General features: G+C 46.0%; 1 protein-coding gene across 4 annotated transcripts in view; it reads right to left on the bottom strand.

Annotated features, from left to right (window-relative positions):
- The window catches only part of LOC309335081 (uncharacterized protein), a 54,478-nt gene that overhangs the window by 12,451 nt on the left and 27,664 nt on the right, over positions 1–14,363 (bottom strand). For 3 of the 4 annotated variants that reach the window (XR_014153327.1, XR_014153329.1, XR_014153330.1), the window contains one exon: positions 2,138–2,616. Coding sequence is in view for 1 of the 4 variants with exons in the window: in XM_081850023.1 (XP_081706149.1) it covers positions 2,547–2,616 (70 nt within the window). In the remaining 3 variants the exon portion in view is untranslated. Of the gene's footprint in view, positions 1–2,137; positions 2,617–14,363 lie in introns of those variants that run through there. The other variant, XM_081850023.1, reaches the window with a different exon arrangement.

Here is a 14,363-nt window from a genome sequence, read left to right as displayed (position 1 = left end):
AACTGGAACTCACCGGGACTCAATTCTGGCACCATTGCCATTATAAGAAAACAAGGGAGGTACACAGTGTGTTCTGGCACCTCCTTTTCTAGAAAAGTAGCACTGGACATCCTTTTTTGATTGGAGAAATGTTGGAGGGTATGGAAACTTAAGCTTCATTATAGAATCATATAGTTGGAAGGGACCTTGAGGATCATCTCGTCCAACTCCGGAAACCAATGTTCCCCACTGTGGAAGGATGTGTGGATCCAGAATTGGCCTCCACAGTCACTTACGGACTCACAGTTAAAACCGTGTTTATGGAAGACAATCTTACTCGGCTATGAGTGATCGCCAAAGAAGAAGAATGTAGAAATATGCACCTGTCCCATAGTTTAGTTTATACTTTAAAAATGTACTTAAAAAAGTATGGTGTTGGAGGAGACTCTTGAGAGTCCCATGGACTGCAAGAAGATCAAACCTATCCATTCTGAAGGAAATCAGCCCTGAGCGCTCACTGGAAGGACAGATCCTGAAGCTGAAGCTCCAATACTTTGGCCACCTCATGAGAAGAGAAGACTCCCTGGAAAAGACCCTGATGTTGGGAAAGATGGAGGGCACAAGGAGAAGGGGACGACAGAGAATGAGATGGTTGGACAGTGTTCTCGAAGCTTCCAGCATGAGTTTGACCAAGCTGCGGGAGGCAGTGGAAGACAGGAGTGCCTGGTCCATGGAGTCACGAAGAGTCGGACACAACTAAACGACTAAACAACAACAAAAATTAGTATAAACACTGATAACTGGGAAACACTGGCCTACGAGCGCTCCAGCTGGAGAACAGCCTTTACCAAAGGTGTCATGGGTTTTGAAGACGCTCGAACTCAGGATGAAAAGGGGAAACACGCTAAGAGGAAGGCACATTTGGCAAACCCTCAGTGTGATCAACTCCCGCCTGGAAACCTATGTCCCCACTGTGGAAGGACGTGTGGATCCAGAATTGGCCTCCACAGTCACTTACGGACTCACTTTTCAAACCGTGTTTATGGGTAGGCAAACCAAGGCCCAGGGGTCGGATCTGGCCCAAGTGCCTTCTAAATCCAGCCCACGGACGGTCCGGGAATCAACGTGTTTTTAATTGAGTAGAATGTGCCCTTTTATTTAAAATGCATCTCTGGGTTATTTGTGGGGCTTGCCTGGTGTTTTTACATGAGTAGACTGTGTGCTTTTATTTTAAATGCATCTCTGGGTTATTTGTGGCGCATAGGAATTGTCCCCAAAATATAGTCCAGCCCCCCACAAGGTCTGAGGGAGAGTGGAAGCTGCTGAAGAAGTTTGCTGACCCCTGATGTAATACAATCATACTTGGCTACAAGTGATTGCCAAAGAAGAAGAATGCAGAAATATGCAGCTGTCTCATATGGGGTTCGAACCTGCAACCTTGGTATTATCAGCACCATGCTTGAACCAACTGATTTACATAGTAGATCCACCCCGGGTCCTGAATACAGAAATGAGTCTGCAAAAAGCCCTGAGATTGTGCCTTCAGATCCCTGGACAAAGTTTCTCTCATCACAGTGCCCTGTGAACAGGAGAAGCAACACATTTGCCCCCCAACGTTCCCTCCCATGCAAATGAATGGGTTGCCTTCCATTTAGCATGCAAATGAATGGGTACTTTCCATTTAGCATTTAAAACAAGAGGGAAGGGCTGTCGTACATGGGTATAGTGCATGCTTTGCATGCAAAAAGGCCAAAGTTCAATTCCTGGTGTCTACAGGTAAATAAAGAAAAAGAGATAAAGGACTCCTGGACGTTTAAGTCTAGTCAAAGGCGCCTTTGTTGTGGTGCTCATCTCGCTTCAGGCCGAGGGAGCCGGCGTTTGTCCACAGAAAAGCTTTCTGGGTCATGTGGCCAGCATGACTAAACCACTTCCGGCGCAACAGAGCACCGTGACAGAAGCCAGAGCGCATGGAAATGCTATTTACCTTCCCGCTGGAGTGGTACCTATTTATCTACTTGCACTGGCGTGCTTTCAAATTGCTAGGTTGGCAGGAGCTGCGACAGAGCAACGGGCGCTCACCCCATGACGGAGATTCGAACCACCGACCTTCTGATCGGCAAGCCCAAGAAGCTCAGTGTTTTAGGCCACAGTGCCGCCTGCGTCCCTGGCCTCAGAAGACTTCTGCCTGAACCCCTGGAGAGCTACTGTCAGTCATTGCAGACAACTACTGAGCTAGGGCCTGATGTGATATAAGACATCTTCCTGGGCACCTGGATGACAACAAGAAACTGCCTGCCTTTAGTAGGCAGCACACGAGTCTTTTGGCCACCTGTCACAGCCACGGGTGGTGTTATTGCCTGAGGCTAGGGCTGGTTTTCAGTCGATGAGCTTACATAGCAGGTGGGTTGCTGCGAGGGTGAAGAGCAGGTCAGGATACAGGCCTTAATTGTTGCTGGGTAATCACACAATCTGCAGCTGGTGGAGTTTGGAGAGGCAAGGGGCTGGCTCTATAAATAAGAGTCACGCCATTAGGAACAAGCAGGTGTTGCTGTTATCTCAATGCTCACCTGGCCCTGGTTGTCATAGTACCTGGACCCTGGCAGTTCAACGATATTCCTGCAGCACGACTCCTGTAACCTAAGCAAAGAGGAAATAACGTGAGCAGCAAGCAGGATGATCATGCAAGGACTGAGGCAGAAGGAGTGCCAATTTTGTCTCCTCTGGCAAAGCATCTCTTCCTCTAACAGCAGCCCAACAGGCTGGAATTCTGTGAGTGAAACCTCGGGGCCATCTCCATGCCAGCAGAGGTTTCACCGGCTAGAATTCTGCAGTTGAGGCATGTGTGTTATTTATTTACCATATTTTTCGCTCCATAAGACACACTTTCCCCCTCTTAAAATCTAAGGGGAAATGTGCATCTTATGGAACGAATGTGTGGTCCCTGGGGCTGGGGGGGGGGGACCGGGCTTCCCTCGCCAGCCCACAAGCTGCGGAGAGCAGCGGGAAGGCTGCGTGCATCCTTCCCACTTCTCCCCAGGGCTGGCGGTGAGGGAAGCTCGGCTTTCCCCACCGCCAGCCCCACAAGCTGCAGGGAGCAGCGGAAAGCTTCAGCGAGGCACCTGTCCTGGAAGCCGGAGGAGGAACAGAAGGGTCTCCTTCTGTTCCTTCTCCAGCTTCACTTGAAGGGGCGCTGTGCAGTTCTCCCTCTCTTCACAGCGTCTCTCCTGCAAGGGAGAGGTGCTGCGCAAAGAGGGAGAACTGCGCAGAGCCCCTTCAGCGAGGCGCCTGTACTGGCTTCTGCCTTAGCCTCTTCCGAGCAGGGGGAGCCTTCATCCTGCTGTCCTGAAGAGGCTTGGCACTGTTATCCCAGAAGCCAGAACAGCCACACAGTATCCCAGAAGCCAGATCCCTCTTACAGTTCTGGCTTCTGGGATTCAAAATGTTTGGGTTTTTTTCTTGTTTTCCTCCCACCAAAACTAGGTGCATCTTATTCTCTGGTGTGTCCTATAGAGCAAAAAATACAGTACTTATTGAATTTATATACTGCCCTATACCCGGGGGTCTCAGAGCGGTTCGCAGAATAAAATCAAAGATATAAAACCACAAAACATGTACCTACAGGATCGCCTCTCCTGGTATGCGCCGCGGAGGACCTTAAGGTCCACAAATGACAACATTTTTGGAGGTCCCAGGTTGCAAGGTGGTTAGATTGGTCTCAACTAGGGCCAGGGCCTTTTCAGTACTGGCCCCAACTTGGTGGAACACTCTGTCACAAGAGACTAGGGCCCTGTGGGACTTGACATCTTTCCGCAGGGCCTGCAAGATGGAGCTGTTCTGCCTGGCCTTTGGTTTGGACTCGGTCTGACCCTTATGTTTTTCCTCCCCTTATGGTTTTGATCTATGGGCTACTTTTAAAATGAGGCTGCATTTTAAATTGCATTTTAACCTGTATTTTAAATTGGTTCTTTTCCTATTATGATGTTACTGTAATTTTACTGGTGTTAGCCACTCTGAGCCCGGCTCTGGCTGGGGAGGGCGGGGTATAAATAAAAATTATTATTATTATTATTATTATTATTATTATTATTATTATTATTAAAACAGAAACAACTCAATAGCCCCCCCCAAAAAAAACACATTTTAAAGGGGCTTTACATCTATTGATTGCACTTGAAAGCAAAATGCATTGACAAAGATATATAAATAACATTCAATACATCTTTACAATGTAGGACACATCATAAAAACTGATCCATTGCAAAATAAACATGATGTAAATAAAATATATCAATATTTTCTTAAATTGCTCCCAGTAAAGTATAACATCCTACACTTCAGAATTCAAACATAAACCTTCTGTCTGGCTAGCCTTTTGCCTTAACCTTTAATAAATATTTTTAGTTTAATCAATTATACCACACATCCCAAACAGCCAATCTGCTATTGATAGCCATTATTAAGTTTTCATTCATTATGTAAAAATCATTACTACTTTCACATCCTGCCTGTCCTTCATCACGGGACTCAAAGTGACAATCCATGGGATTCCCTGCACCTGTTGGACGTCTGCCTGGTGGCTGCAGCACCTACATTTAGACCACATCCTGAGACTTTGTAGTTTATTTCACCAGGAAAGTGTGCCATTTCTGCACTTCCTGCACTGCAAGTTCCTGCAAGGTTGTTCTATTCCCAGCCTGAGAACAGTTGCTACTATCCCATAAGTGAAGGGTTTTGTGCTGGAAACGGATTGGAGCGCATTGCTAAATTTTAGAATCTCACAAAAGCTCTTATTGTTTTGTTATCCTAGCTGTCCTTGGCGCAACCTGAAATCTGTTCCACACCTTGCCGAGGCTCATCTAACAGATTCTTTTAATTGTGTGAAAGCAATTAACATGCTTATTTTTAAGAATTCAAAGAGCTGCCTCGTTGGTCTCCCGACTGAGGCCGCAGCATGTGGGGAGAGGGATCTAATCACCACCGCAAGGAGGGCACCAGCTCTCTGCATTCCTCCTATTTCGTTTTCCAAGGCAAGTTATATTGGTAAAACCTATTGGTGTTTCGCAACTTTCCGACTAGTTTCAGGACCTTAGCCAGATCTAGCAGAGTATACGCAGAATCCACGGAAGCAGTTGGCAACTTGGCTGCAGACAGGATAGACGAAGCAGGAACCAGGAACTTGTACTTAGGTGTTTATTATATACAGTGGACTATTTACAGGACTAGAACACGGATCTTTTGCTAGCTCTCTCTGACACGACTCACAACTCCTACACTGACACACAGAACTCTGAACACTGAACTAACACATTCCACTTAGTAGGCCATTAATTATTACTCCCTTGAAAGAGCTTGACCAATCAGGGAGCTGTCTCCATGCCTCTGTTATCACCAGGCAGACTAACTCCTTCAGATTGCCTTCTGGCTGTCTGCCAAACCTTAATTGACTCTGTGTGAGTAGCTGCACGAACACAGTTTCCCAACAGGTTATTGCATTTGCTTTACGGTTCTTGCCATGCTACAGTTGACCCCTTCAATGTTCTCTAACGGAGAGGTGGAGAGAACCTGTGGCTCTCTTGGAATATGGTGGTACCTTGGTTCTCAAACACCTTGGAACCCAGTTTGCAAACATTTTTCAGAAGCAGAATGTGCTCCGTTTGGAGTGTTACGCTGACGATTTGAGTGCCACAGTTCCGTTTTGAGTGTTACGGCCGAGGTCTGTCTGTTTTTGCTATTTATTTTTTGTTTTTGTGGCTCTTTCTGTTTTGTGTGGAACCCAGTTCAGCTACTGATTGACTGATGTGCGACTGCAGTACATTGTTTATTGCTTTCATTTTATGGCTCAGTGGTCTCGTTAGATAGTAAAATTCATGTTAAATTGCTGTTTTAGGAGTTGTTTTTAAAAGACTGGAACGGATGAATCCATTTTGCATTACAGTGGTACCTCAGGTTAAGTACTTAATTCGTTCTGGAGGTCTGTTCTTAACCTGAAACTGTTCTTAACCTCAAGCACCACTTTAGCTAATGGGGCCTCCTGCTGCTGCCATGCCGCCGGAGCACAATTTCTGTTCTCATCCTGAAGCAAAGTTCTTAACCTGAGGTACTATTTCTGGGTTAGTGGAGTCTGTAACCTAAAGCGTATGTAACCTGAAGCGTATGTAACCCGAGGTACCCTGTACTTTATATGGGAAAGCGCACCTTGGTTTTGGAACGCTTTGGTTTTGGAACAAACTTCCAGAACGGATTCAGTTTGAGAACCAAGGTACCAATGTAGTTGAAATCCGGCTCCCATCAACCTTGCCCATTGGCCAGGCAGAAGGTAGGATCCAGAGAGACCCAGAGGTTCCCCCTGCCCTGCTCTAATGGTTCAAGGGCCTGTGGGGTGTGACTTTTGGAGTGTGTGCCCCTTTGCAGACGTCCTCACAAACGTTCCCACCGCAGATAACAACTGGGCTTGGTAGAGGCGTCAGGCTGACCACACAAAAAACCCTCTTTTGCTTTACTTCTCATTTCTCTTCTTGCTTCGCAACAGGAATTATATAGAATTGCTGAGAGTATGAGGAAACATCATCCCTGACCTTTCGTTTTGGGAACCAAGTAGCAGACAGGGGGTCTGCTTCCCTTAACCTTTGTCTCTGTTTCCAAAAGCAAGTGCAAGAGTAGGCTGGTTTGGGCCTCTAAACTGGGAGGACCAGACCCATCAGATGTCAAGGAGATAAAGAACAACACAACTTTTAGAAGACATCTAAAGATGTTTTCAACGTTTGATGTTTTATTATGCTTTTATATGTAACTTATATGCAGAATTCATCATGCGAAAGGCTGGGCTGGATGAATCCCTAGCCGGAATTAAGATTGCCGGAAGAAATATCAACAACCTCAGATATGCAGATGACACAACCTTGATGGCAGAAAGTGAGGAGGAATTAAAGAACCTTTTATTGAGGGTGAAAGAGGAGAGCGCAAAATATGGTCTGAAGCTCAACATCAAAAAAACGAAGATCATGGCCAGTGGTCCCATCACCTCCTGGCAAACAGAAGGGGAAGAAATGGAGGCAGTGAGAGATTTTGCTTTCTTGGGCTCCATGATCACTGCAGATGGTCCCATGGACTACAAGAAGATCAAACCTATCCATTCTTAAGGAAATTAGCCCTGAGTGCTCACTGGAAGGTCAGATCGTGAAGCTGAGGCTCCAATACTTTGGCCACCTCATGAGAAGAGAAGACTCCCTGGAAAAGACCCTGATGTTGGGAAAGATGGAGGGCACAAGGAGAAGGGGACGACAGAGGACAAGATGGTTGGACAGTGTTCTCGAAGCTACCAGCATGAGTTTGACCAAACTGCGGGAGGCAGTGGAAGGCAGGAGTGCCTGGCGTGCTCTGGTCCAGGGGGTCATGAAGAGTCGGACACGACTAAACGATTAAACAACAACAACAATATGTGTTGGAAGCTACCCAAATGCCGGGTATAAATATTATTATTGCTGTTGTTCTTGATATTAATAATAATAATAATATTTCAATGACTCTTTCTCCACCAGTTGGTGGAAACTGCAAAATGGTGTCAGCACAGGTAGCTCCCTGGGTAGAGCAGGAGATTATTAATCTCTGGGTCCTTGGTTTGAACCCCACATTGGGCAAAATATTTCTGCATTGCAGGGCGTTGAACTAGATGTCCCTGTGCCGGGTCACTTCTCACTTTTTATAAAGGGGATGCGGGTGACGCTGTGGTCTAAACCACTGAGCATCATGGGCTTGCCGATCAGAAGGTCGGCGGTTCAAATCCCCGTGATGGGGTGAGCTCCCATTGCTCTGTCCCAGCTCCTGCCAACCTAGCCATTCAAAAGCAGGCCAGAGCAAGTAGATAAATAGGTACCACTGCGGCAGGAAGGTAAACAGTGTTTCCGTGCGTTCTGGCTTCCGTCACAGTGGACCATTGCGCCAGAAGCGGTTTAATCCTGCTGGCCACATGACCTGGAAAGCTGTCTGTGGACAAACACTGGCTCCCTCAGCTTGAAAAGCGAGGCGAGTGCCGCAACCCTATAGTCGCCTTTGACTGAAGCTGGGGCAGAGCAACGGGAGCTCACCCCGTTGCGGGAATTCAAACCGCCGACCTCCCAATCGGCAAGCCCAAGAGGCTCAGTGGTTTAGACCACAGCACCACCCGCATCCTTTGTTGTTGTTTAGTCGTTTAGTCGTGTCCAACTCTTCGTGACCCCATGGACCAGAGCACGCCAGGTCCTCCTGTGTTCAATCCCCTATAATGAGAAGAACATCCTTCATTGGTATCACTTCTATAAGGTGTTGTAGGTCTTCATAGAATTGGTCAATTTCAGTTTCTTCAGCACCAGTAATTGGTGCATAAACTTGGATTACTGTGATGTTAAAAGGTCTGCCTTGGATTCGTATCGAGATCATTCTATCATTTTTCAGATTGCATCCCAGTACAGCTTTCGCCACTCTTTTGTTGACTGTGATGGCCACTCCATTTCTTTTACAGGATTCCTGCCCACAGTAGTAGATATGATTGTCATCCGAACTGAATTCGCCCATTCCCGTCCATTTTAGTTCACTGATGCCCAGGGTGTCAATATTTATTCTTTCCATCTCATATTTGACCACATCCAACTTACCCAGGTTCATGGTTCTTACATTCCAGGTTTAATATTCTGTAAAGAATATTCTGTAAAGAATATTCTGTAAAGAATATTTTTCTTTACAACATTGGACTTTCCTTTTGCTTCCAGGCATATCCGCAACTGAGCGACCTTTCGGCTTTGGCCCAGCCGCTTCATCAGCTCTGAATCCTTAGTATTGTCAAAACCGACTGGCAGAGGTGCTGCAGGATTTCAGACCTGGGTCTCCCTTTCCCTTACCTGGAAATGCTGGGGATTGAACCCCTCGCCTTCTGCATTCAAAACAGATGTTCTGCCACTGAGCTGAACCCTTCCCCTTCATTTATGATGCCCAGAAAGCACAAGCCTGCTAGCATTGCTGCTGCTGCTTGTTTGCAAGGAAGGTGGGGAAAAGAGGGAAGAAATCTCCTTTCACTCTGTCTAAGTGTTTTGCCTAGGATGCAAGTGAACTGGAAGTGCAGAAACGTCGAGAACACGCCTACCAGCAGAGCTACTCTGTGCAGGTTTATTTGTGGCAGTTCCGGCAGGCTAAATATTAAAACCTCCGTCATTTGGCTTTTGGGGAAGCGTTGCCAAGTGTAGGTGGGCAACACCAAATGACTAATGCGAACCACGCGATATAGTTAGAAAATGTGTGAGGACAAGACGCCGCCTGACCGAGGGAATGAGGAAAAGACGCATCTGCTCCTGACAGACCTTCTGCCGTTCTTCTGGCCTGCGTGTTGTCATTCCGCATTTGGGTTACAAGCCCTGCATCCAGGCAAGGGCCCTCCCGTTCCCCATCTCTTTTCTTAAGCAGTCGGAAAAAGCTCTTCGCCAAACCAATAAACAAACATAGCGGGGGCTTGGCTTTAGCCAGCCAAGATACCTATCATAAATTGGGATGTGGAGCCGACAAAGGAAATCGGTTGAACGATAAAATCCAGAGCAAAAACGAGGGTGCGAAGAGAGCGTCTCCACAGAAGTCCTAAAGGGCAAATGACAAAAGACCTTTGCTGTCTTTTAAAAAGCTGGGTGGGGAAAAGGGATTTTCTGTCAGGGCCAGCCTTTCCTGGCGTAGTTGCTGCAGCAACAGCACACACTGTACCTGACAGACAGACAGACACACACACACACACACACACACACACACACAAATTCCCGCAAGAAGGTAGCTGCAACATCCTGTATTCCAAGAGTTTGGGGCCTCAGGCATCTAGGGGCCAGAGACAGCCCTCCAAGCCTGTCCATCTGGCCCTCAGGACACTTTCCAGGCTGCACCCCCTCTCCTTAGGCAACCACACAGCCACACCTTCCAAGTGTCCTTATTTTCCAGGGACAGTCCCGGGTTTACAGAAACCGATCCCGGAATGTCCTGCTTCTCCTTAGGCCGTCCCTATATTCAAAGTGTTGGTGCTGACCTTTAAAGTCCTAAATGACCTCAGCCCAGTATACCTGAAGGAGCGTCTCTGAGGGCCTCCTGGTGGTTCCCTCATTGCGAAAAGCGAAGTTACAGGGAACCAGGCAGAGGGCCTTCTCGGTGGTGGCGCCCGCCCTGTGGAATGCCCTCCCATCAGATGTCAAGTAAATAAACAACTATCTGGCAGCCCTGTTGGGCCGTTTTTTGGTTTTTAATGTTTGGTATTTTATTGCTATTATTATTATTATTATTATTATTATTATTATTATTATTATTATTATTGCCGCTCAGAGTGGCTGGGGAAACCCAGCCAGATGGGCGGGGTATAAATAATAAATTATTAGGGAAACGTTGGAGGGTATGGAGTTATGTGAACCCCAAGCCAAGGAGATGAGTAACTCTTCAACCTTTAGAAGACATCTGAAGGCAGTCCTGTATAGGGAAGTTTTTAATGTTTTATTATGTTTTTATATATAAGTTGGAAGCCACCCAGAGTGGCTGGGGCAACCCAGGGTTAAATAATAAAAGTGTTATTGTCGTTGTTAAGTAGGGCATCCCTATTTTCATCAGAGAAATGCTGGAGGGTATGTACTCCTAAGCAGCCCAGCTCCATACCCAACCCACCCTGAGTGCCTTTGCCTACCTGGAATATGTCCTTGAACCCTGATTACGTGTCTTCGCTCGCCTAGAATAGGAGAGGACAGAGGGGGGTCCCTCAGGTCCTGCCCACCACTGGGAGATGACACCCCCTCCTCAGGTTGCACCAAAGGGAATCCCCCCCCCTTGCCCTAGCCCACCAGCCTCCCATCACAAAAAAAATTACAATCTTTCAATGGTTAACCGCACCATCACATTTCCAGGAGGCAGACACCTACTCGTTTTAACAAACCGCGTCTGTGAGGAAAGAGACTTCCCTCAACGCAAGCCACAAGAGGCCGGGCTGAGGAGAAAAGCAACATATATGGACTGTCGAGGAAGTAGAGGCGGAGATGGGAAACCACGATGACGCCAAAGAAAATGGCGGTCGGCGTGGAGGGGAAGTTGTCGTGACCTCGGCTGCGATCTCTAGAAGCCGTCGGAGCGGGAAGCAAACTGAGGGACATCGCCAGTATCTTTCCACTGCCTTCATTTTCCCCCATACCTCGTGGCACGTTGATCACGACTGAGTCGTTTTTTCGTTGGCATAACGGAAAAGTAAAAAGGAGGAGGGCACAGGTGGCTTAAAGCCTGCCAAGGAGCTCCCCAAGTCAAAGAAACAATGCCCCACTTTCCTGACTTTGTTGTTGTTTAGTCGTTTAGTCGTGTCCGACTCTTCGTGACCCCCTGGACCAGAGCACGCCAGGCAGTCCTCTCTTCCACTGCCTCCCGCAGTTTGGTCAAACTCATGCTGGTAGCTTTGAGAACACTGTCCAACCATCTCGTCCTCTGTCGTCCCCTTCTCCTTGTGCCCTCCATCTTTCCCAGCATCAGGGTCTTTCCAGGGAGTCTTCTCTTCTCATGAGGTGGCCAAAGTACTGGAGCCTCAGCTTCAGGATCTGTCCTTCCAGTGAGCACTCAGGGCTGATTTCCTTAAGAATGGGTAGGTTTGATTTTCTTGCAGTCCAGACTCTCAAGAGTCTCCTCCAGCCCCATAATTCAAAAGCATCAATTCTTCGGCGATCAACCTTCTTTATGGTCCAGCTCTCACTTCTATACAAAACAAACAAGATGAATTTTAACAGGGAGAAATGTAAAGTATTGCACTTGGGCAAAAAAAATGAGAGGCACAAATACAAGATGGGTGACACCTGGCTTGAGAGCAGTACATGTGAAAAGGATCTAGGAGTCTTGGTTGACCACAAACTTGACATGAGCCAACAGTGTGACGCAGCAGCTAAAAAAGCCAATGCAATTCTGGGCTGCATCAATAGGAGTATAGCATCTAGATCAAGGGAAGTAATAGTGCCACTGTATTCTGCTCTGGTCAGACCTCACCTGGAGTACTGTGTCCAGTTCTGGGCACCACAGTTCAAGAAGGACACTGACAAACTGGAACGTGTCCAGAGGAGGGCAACCAAAATGGTCAAAGGCCTGGAAACGATGCCTTATGAGGAACGGCTAAGGGAGCTGGGCATGTTTAGCCTGCAGAAGAGGAGGTTAAGGGGTGATATGATAGCCATGTTCAAATATATAAAAGGATGTCACATAGAGGAGGGAGAAAGGTTGTTTTCTGCTGCTCCAGAGAAGCAGACACGGAGCAATGGATCCAAACTACAAGAAAGAAGATTCCACCTAAATATTAGGAAGAACTTCCTGACAGTAAGAGCTGTTCGACCGTGGAATTTGCTGCCAAGGAGTGTGGTGGAGTCTCCTTCTTTGGAGGTCTTTAAGCAGAGGCTTGACAACCATATGTCAGGAGTGCTCTGATGGTGTTTCCTGCTTGGCAGGGGGTTGGACTCGATGGCCCTTGTGGTCTCTTCCAACTCTATGATTCTATGATTCTATGATTCTATACATCACTACTGGGAAAACCACAGCTTTAACTATACGGACCTTTGTTGGCAAGGTGATGTCTCTGCTTTTTGAAGATGCTGTCTAGGTTTGTCATTGCTTTTCTCCCAAGAAGCAGGCGTCTTTTAATTTCGTGACTGCTGTCACCATCTGCAGTGATCATGGAGCTCAATAAAGTAAAATCTCTCACTGCCTCCATTTCTTCCCCTTCTATTTGCCAGGAGGTGATGGGCCCAGTGGCCATGATCTTGGTTTTTTTGATGTTGAGCTTCAGACCATATTTTGCACTCTCTCTCTTTCACCCTCATTAAAAGGTTCTTTAATTCCTCCTCACTTTCTGCCATCAAGGTTGTATCATCTGCATATCTGAGGTTGTTGATATTTCCTCAGATATGCAGATGACACAACATTGACTTATACCTGACCTACACCTGAGCAAATCCGCGAACAGTAGAGATGAACAAAGAACAACCTGAGAAGGCAAAAGAAAGAAGGCATGGGGTGTGGGCACTTCCCTTTTGGAAAAATGTAGATTTTTCATCGCATTTTCATTAAGAAACCAACATAAGAACGAATAAGCCTCACACAGCAAAGAGCGGAGATGCAAGGATAAGAAAGAAATGCAGAAAGCACAGCATATTATGGTGTAAGAGAAAATTATATGAAAATGTTCTATCGATGGTATCTAACACCATCAAAAATGTATAAATCTAAATCAAATAAGTGTTAGAAATGTAAAGAGGAAGGAAGTTCTTTTCACCTTATGTGGGGGACTTGTAGTAAGGTTAAAACTTACTGGGATATGATATATAATGAATTGAAAAGGATGTTTAAAATAGCTTTTGTAAAAAAACAAACCCAAAAAACCCAAAAGCTTTTCTTTTGAGAATTATAGGGACAGAACTACAGCATAGAAACTTATTCATGTATGCTACTAGAGCGGCAAGAATGTTACTCGCCCCAAAATGGAAAGAAGCAGAAGTCCCAGCAAAGGAAGAATGGATACAAAAACTTATGGAATATGCAGAAATGGCGAAACTTACCAAAAGAATAAGGAATCCAGATAACAAACTTTTTATAACAGAGTGGAAATGGCTTACTAAATATTTACAGATAAGCTGTAAAAAGATAAGAACATTGGCAGGATTGTTGTAATAACCTGCAGTTTTATAAGAGTACACATTTAAAGCAGCTGAATAAATGAGCAAATTAAATTAATTTGGATATGCAGAAGATATTAGAAATAAATTTAAGGAACCACAGAAAGAGGGGGAAGGAAGTCAAGCTTTGAAATGTTAAAATGATTGTAGAATTAGTGAAACGTATAAAACTGAAAAGCATAATTTTTTAAAAAAATGCAGAAAGCAAAATGGCCAATCACTGCATGTTTATTGTAGCCAAATACCTTGGTACAACTGGAGGGATGTGCTGGTTGTGTTCTGTTTCATTCGTGTAAGAAATAAAGCTGACCCAAATCACAAAAAAGTTAGCATGTTGCGCTTTGTTCCTTGGCTTCCTTTAGGTTATGTGATCGATCACACACCAAGGCTGTCTGCCATTCTTTACCAAAACTCAAGATTGCTCAGGTTGGAGGTTTTCCAAAATCTGGATAGGGATATTTCCTTCAGATGCTCCCACCCTCTTCTTCACTCTTCCAAAGAGCCCCTCTCTTAATGCTTTGTTGACATACCTTTTAATGCAACTCCAATGATTTTAAATATAAAATGGGCATGCGGAATGCACAGCACATTCCTGCTTGTCTGGGCAAAATCCCTGTGACCTTGGCTTGTGCAGCAAGAGCGCCCCCTTCTGACACAGCCAGGCAACATCTCGTTCAGAGAGGAAGCCCAGGCAGGTTCTGA

Source organism: Podarcis erhardii, assembly GCF_964252035.2.
Source record: "Podarcis erhardii genome assembly, chromosome: 2".
Taxonomy (NCBI): Eukaryota; Metazoa; Chordata; class Lepidosauria; order Squamata; family Lacertidae; genus Podarcis; species Podarcis erhardii.
Note: the sequence above shows the minus strand (reverse complement) of the source record. Positions and strands in the feature narration are given on the sequence as shown.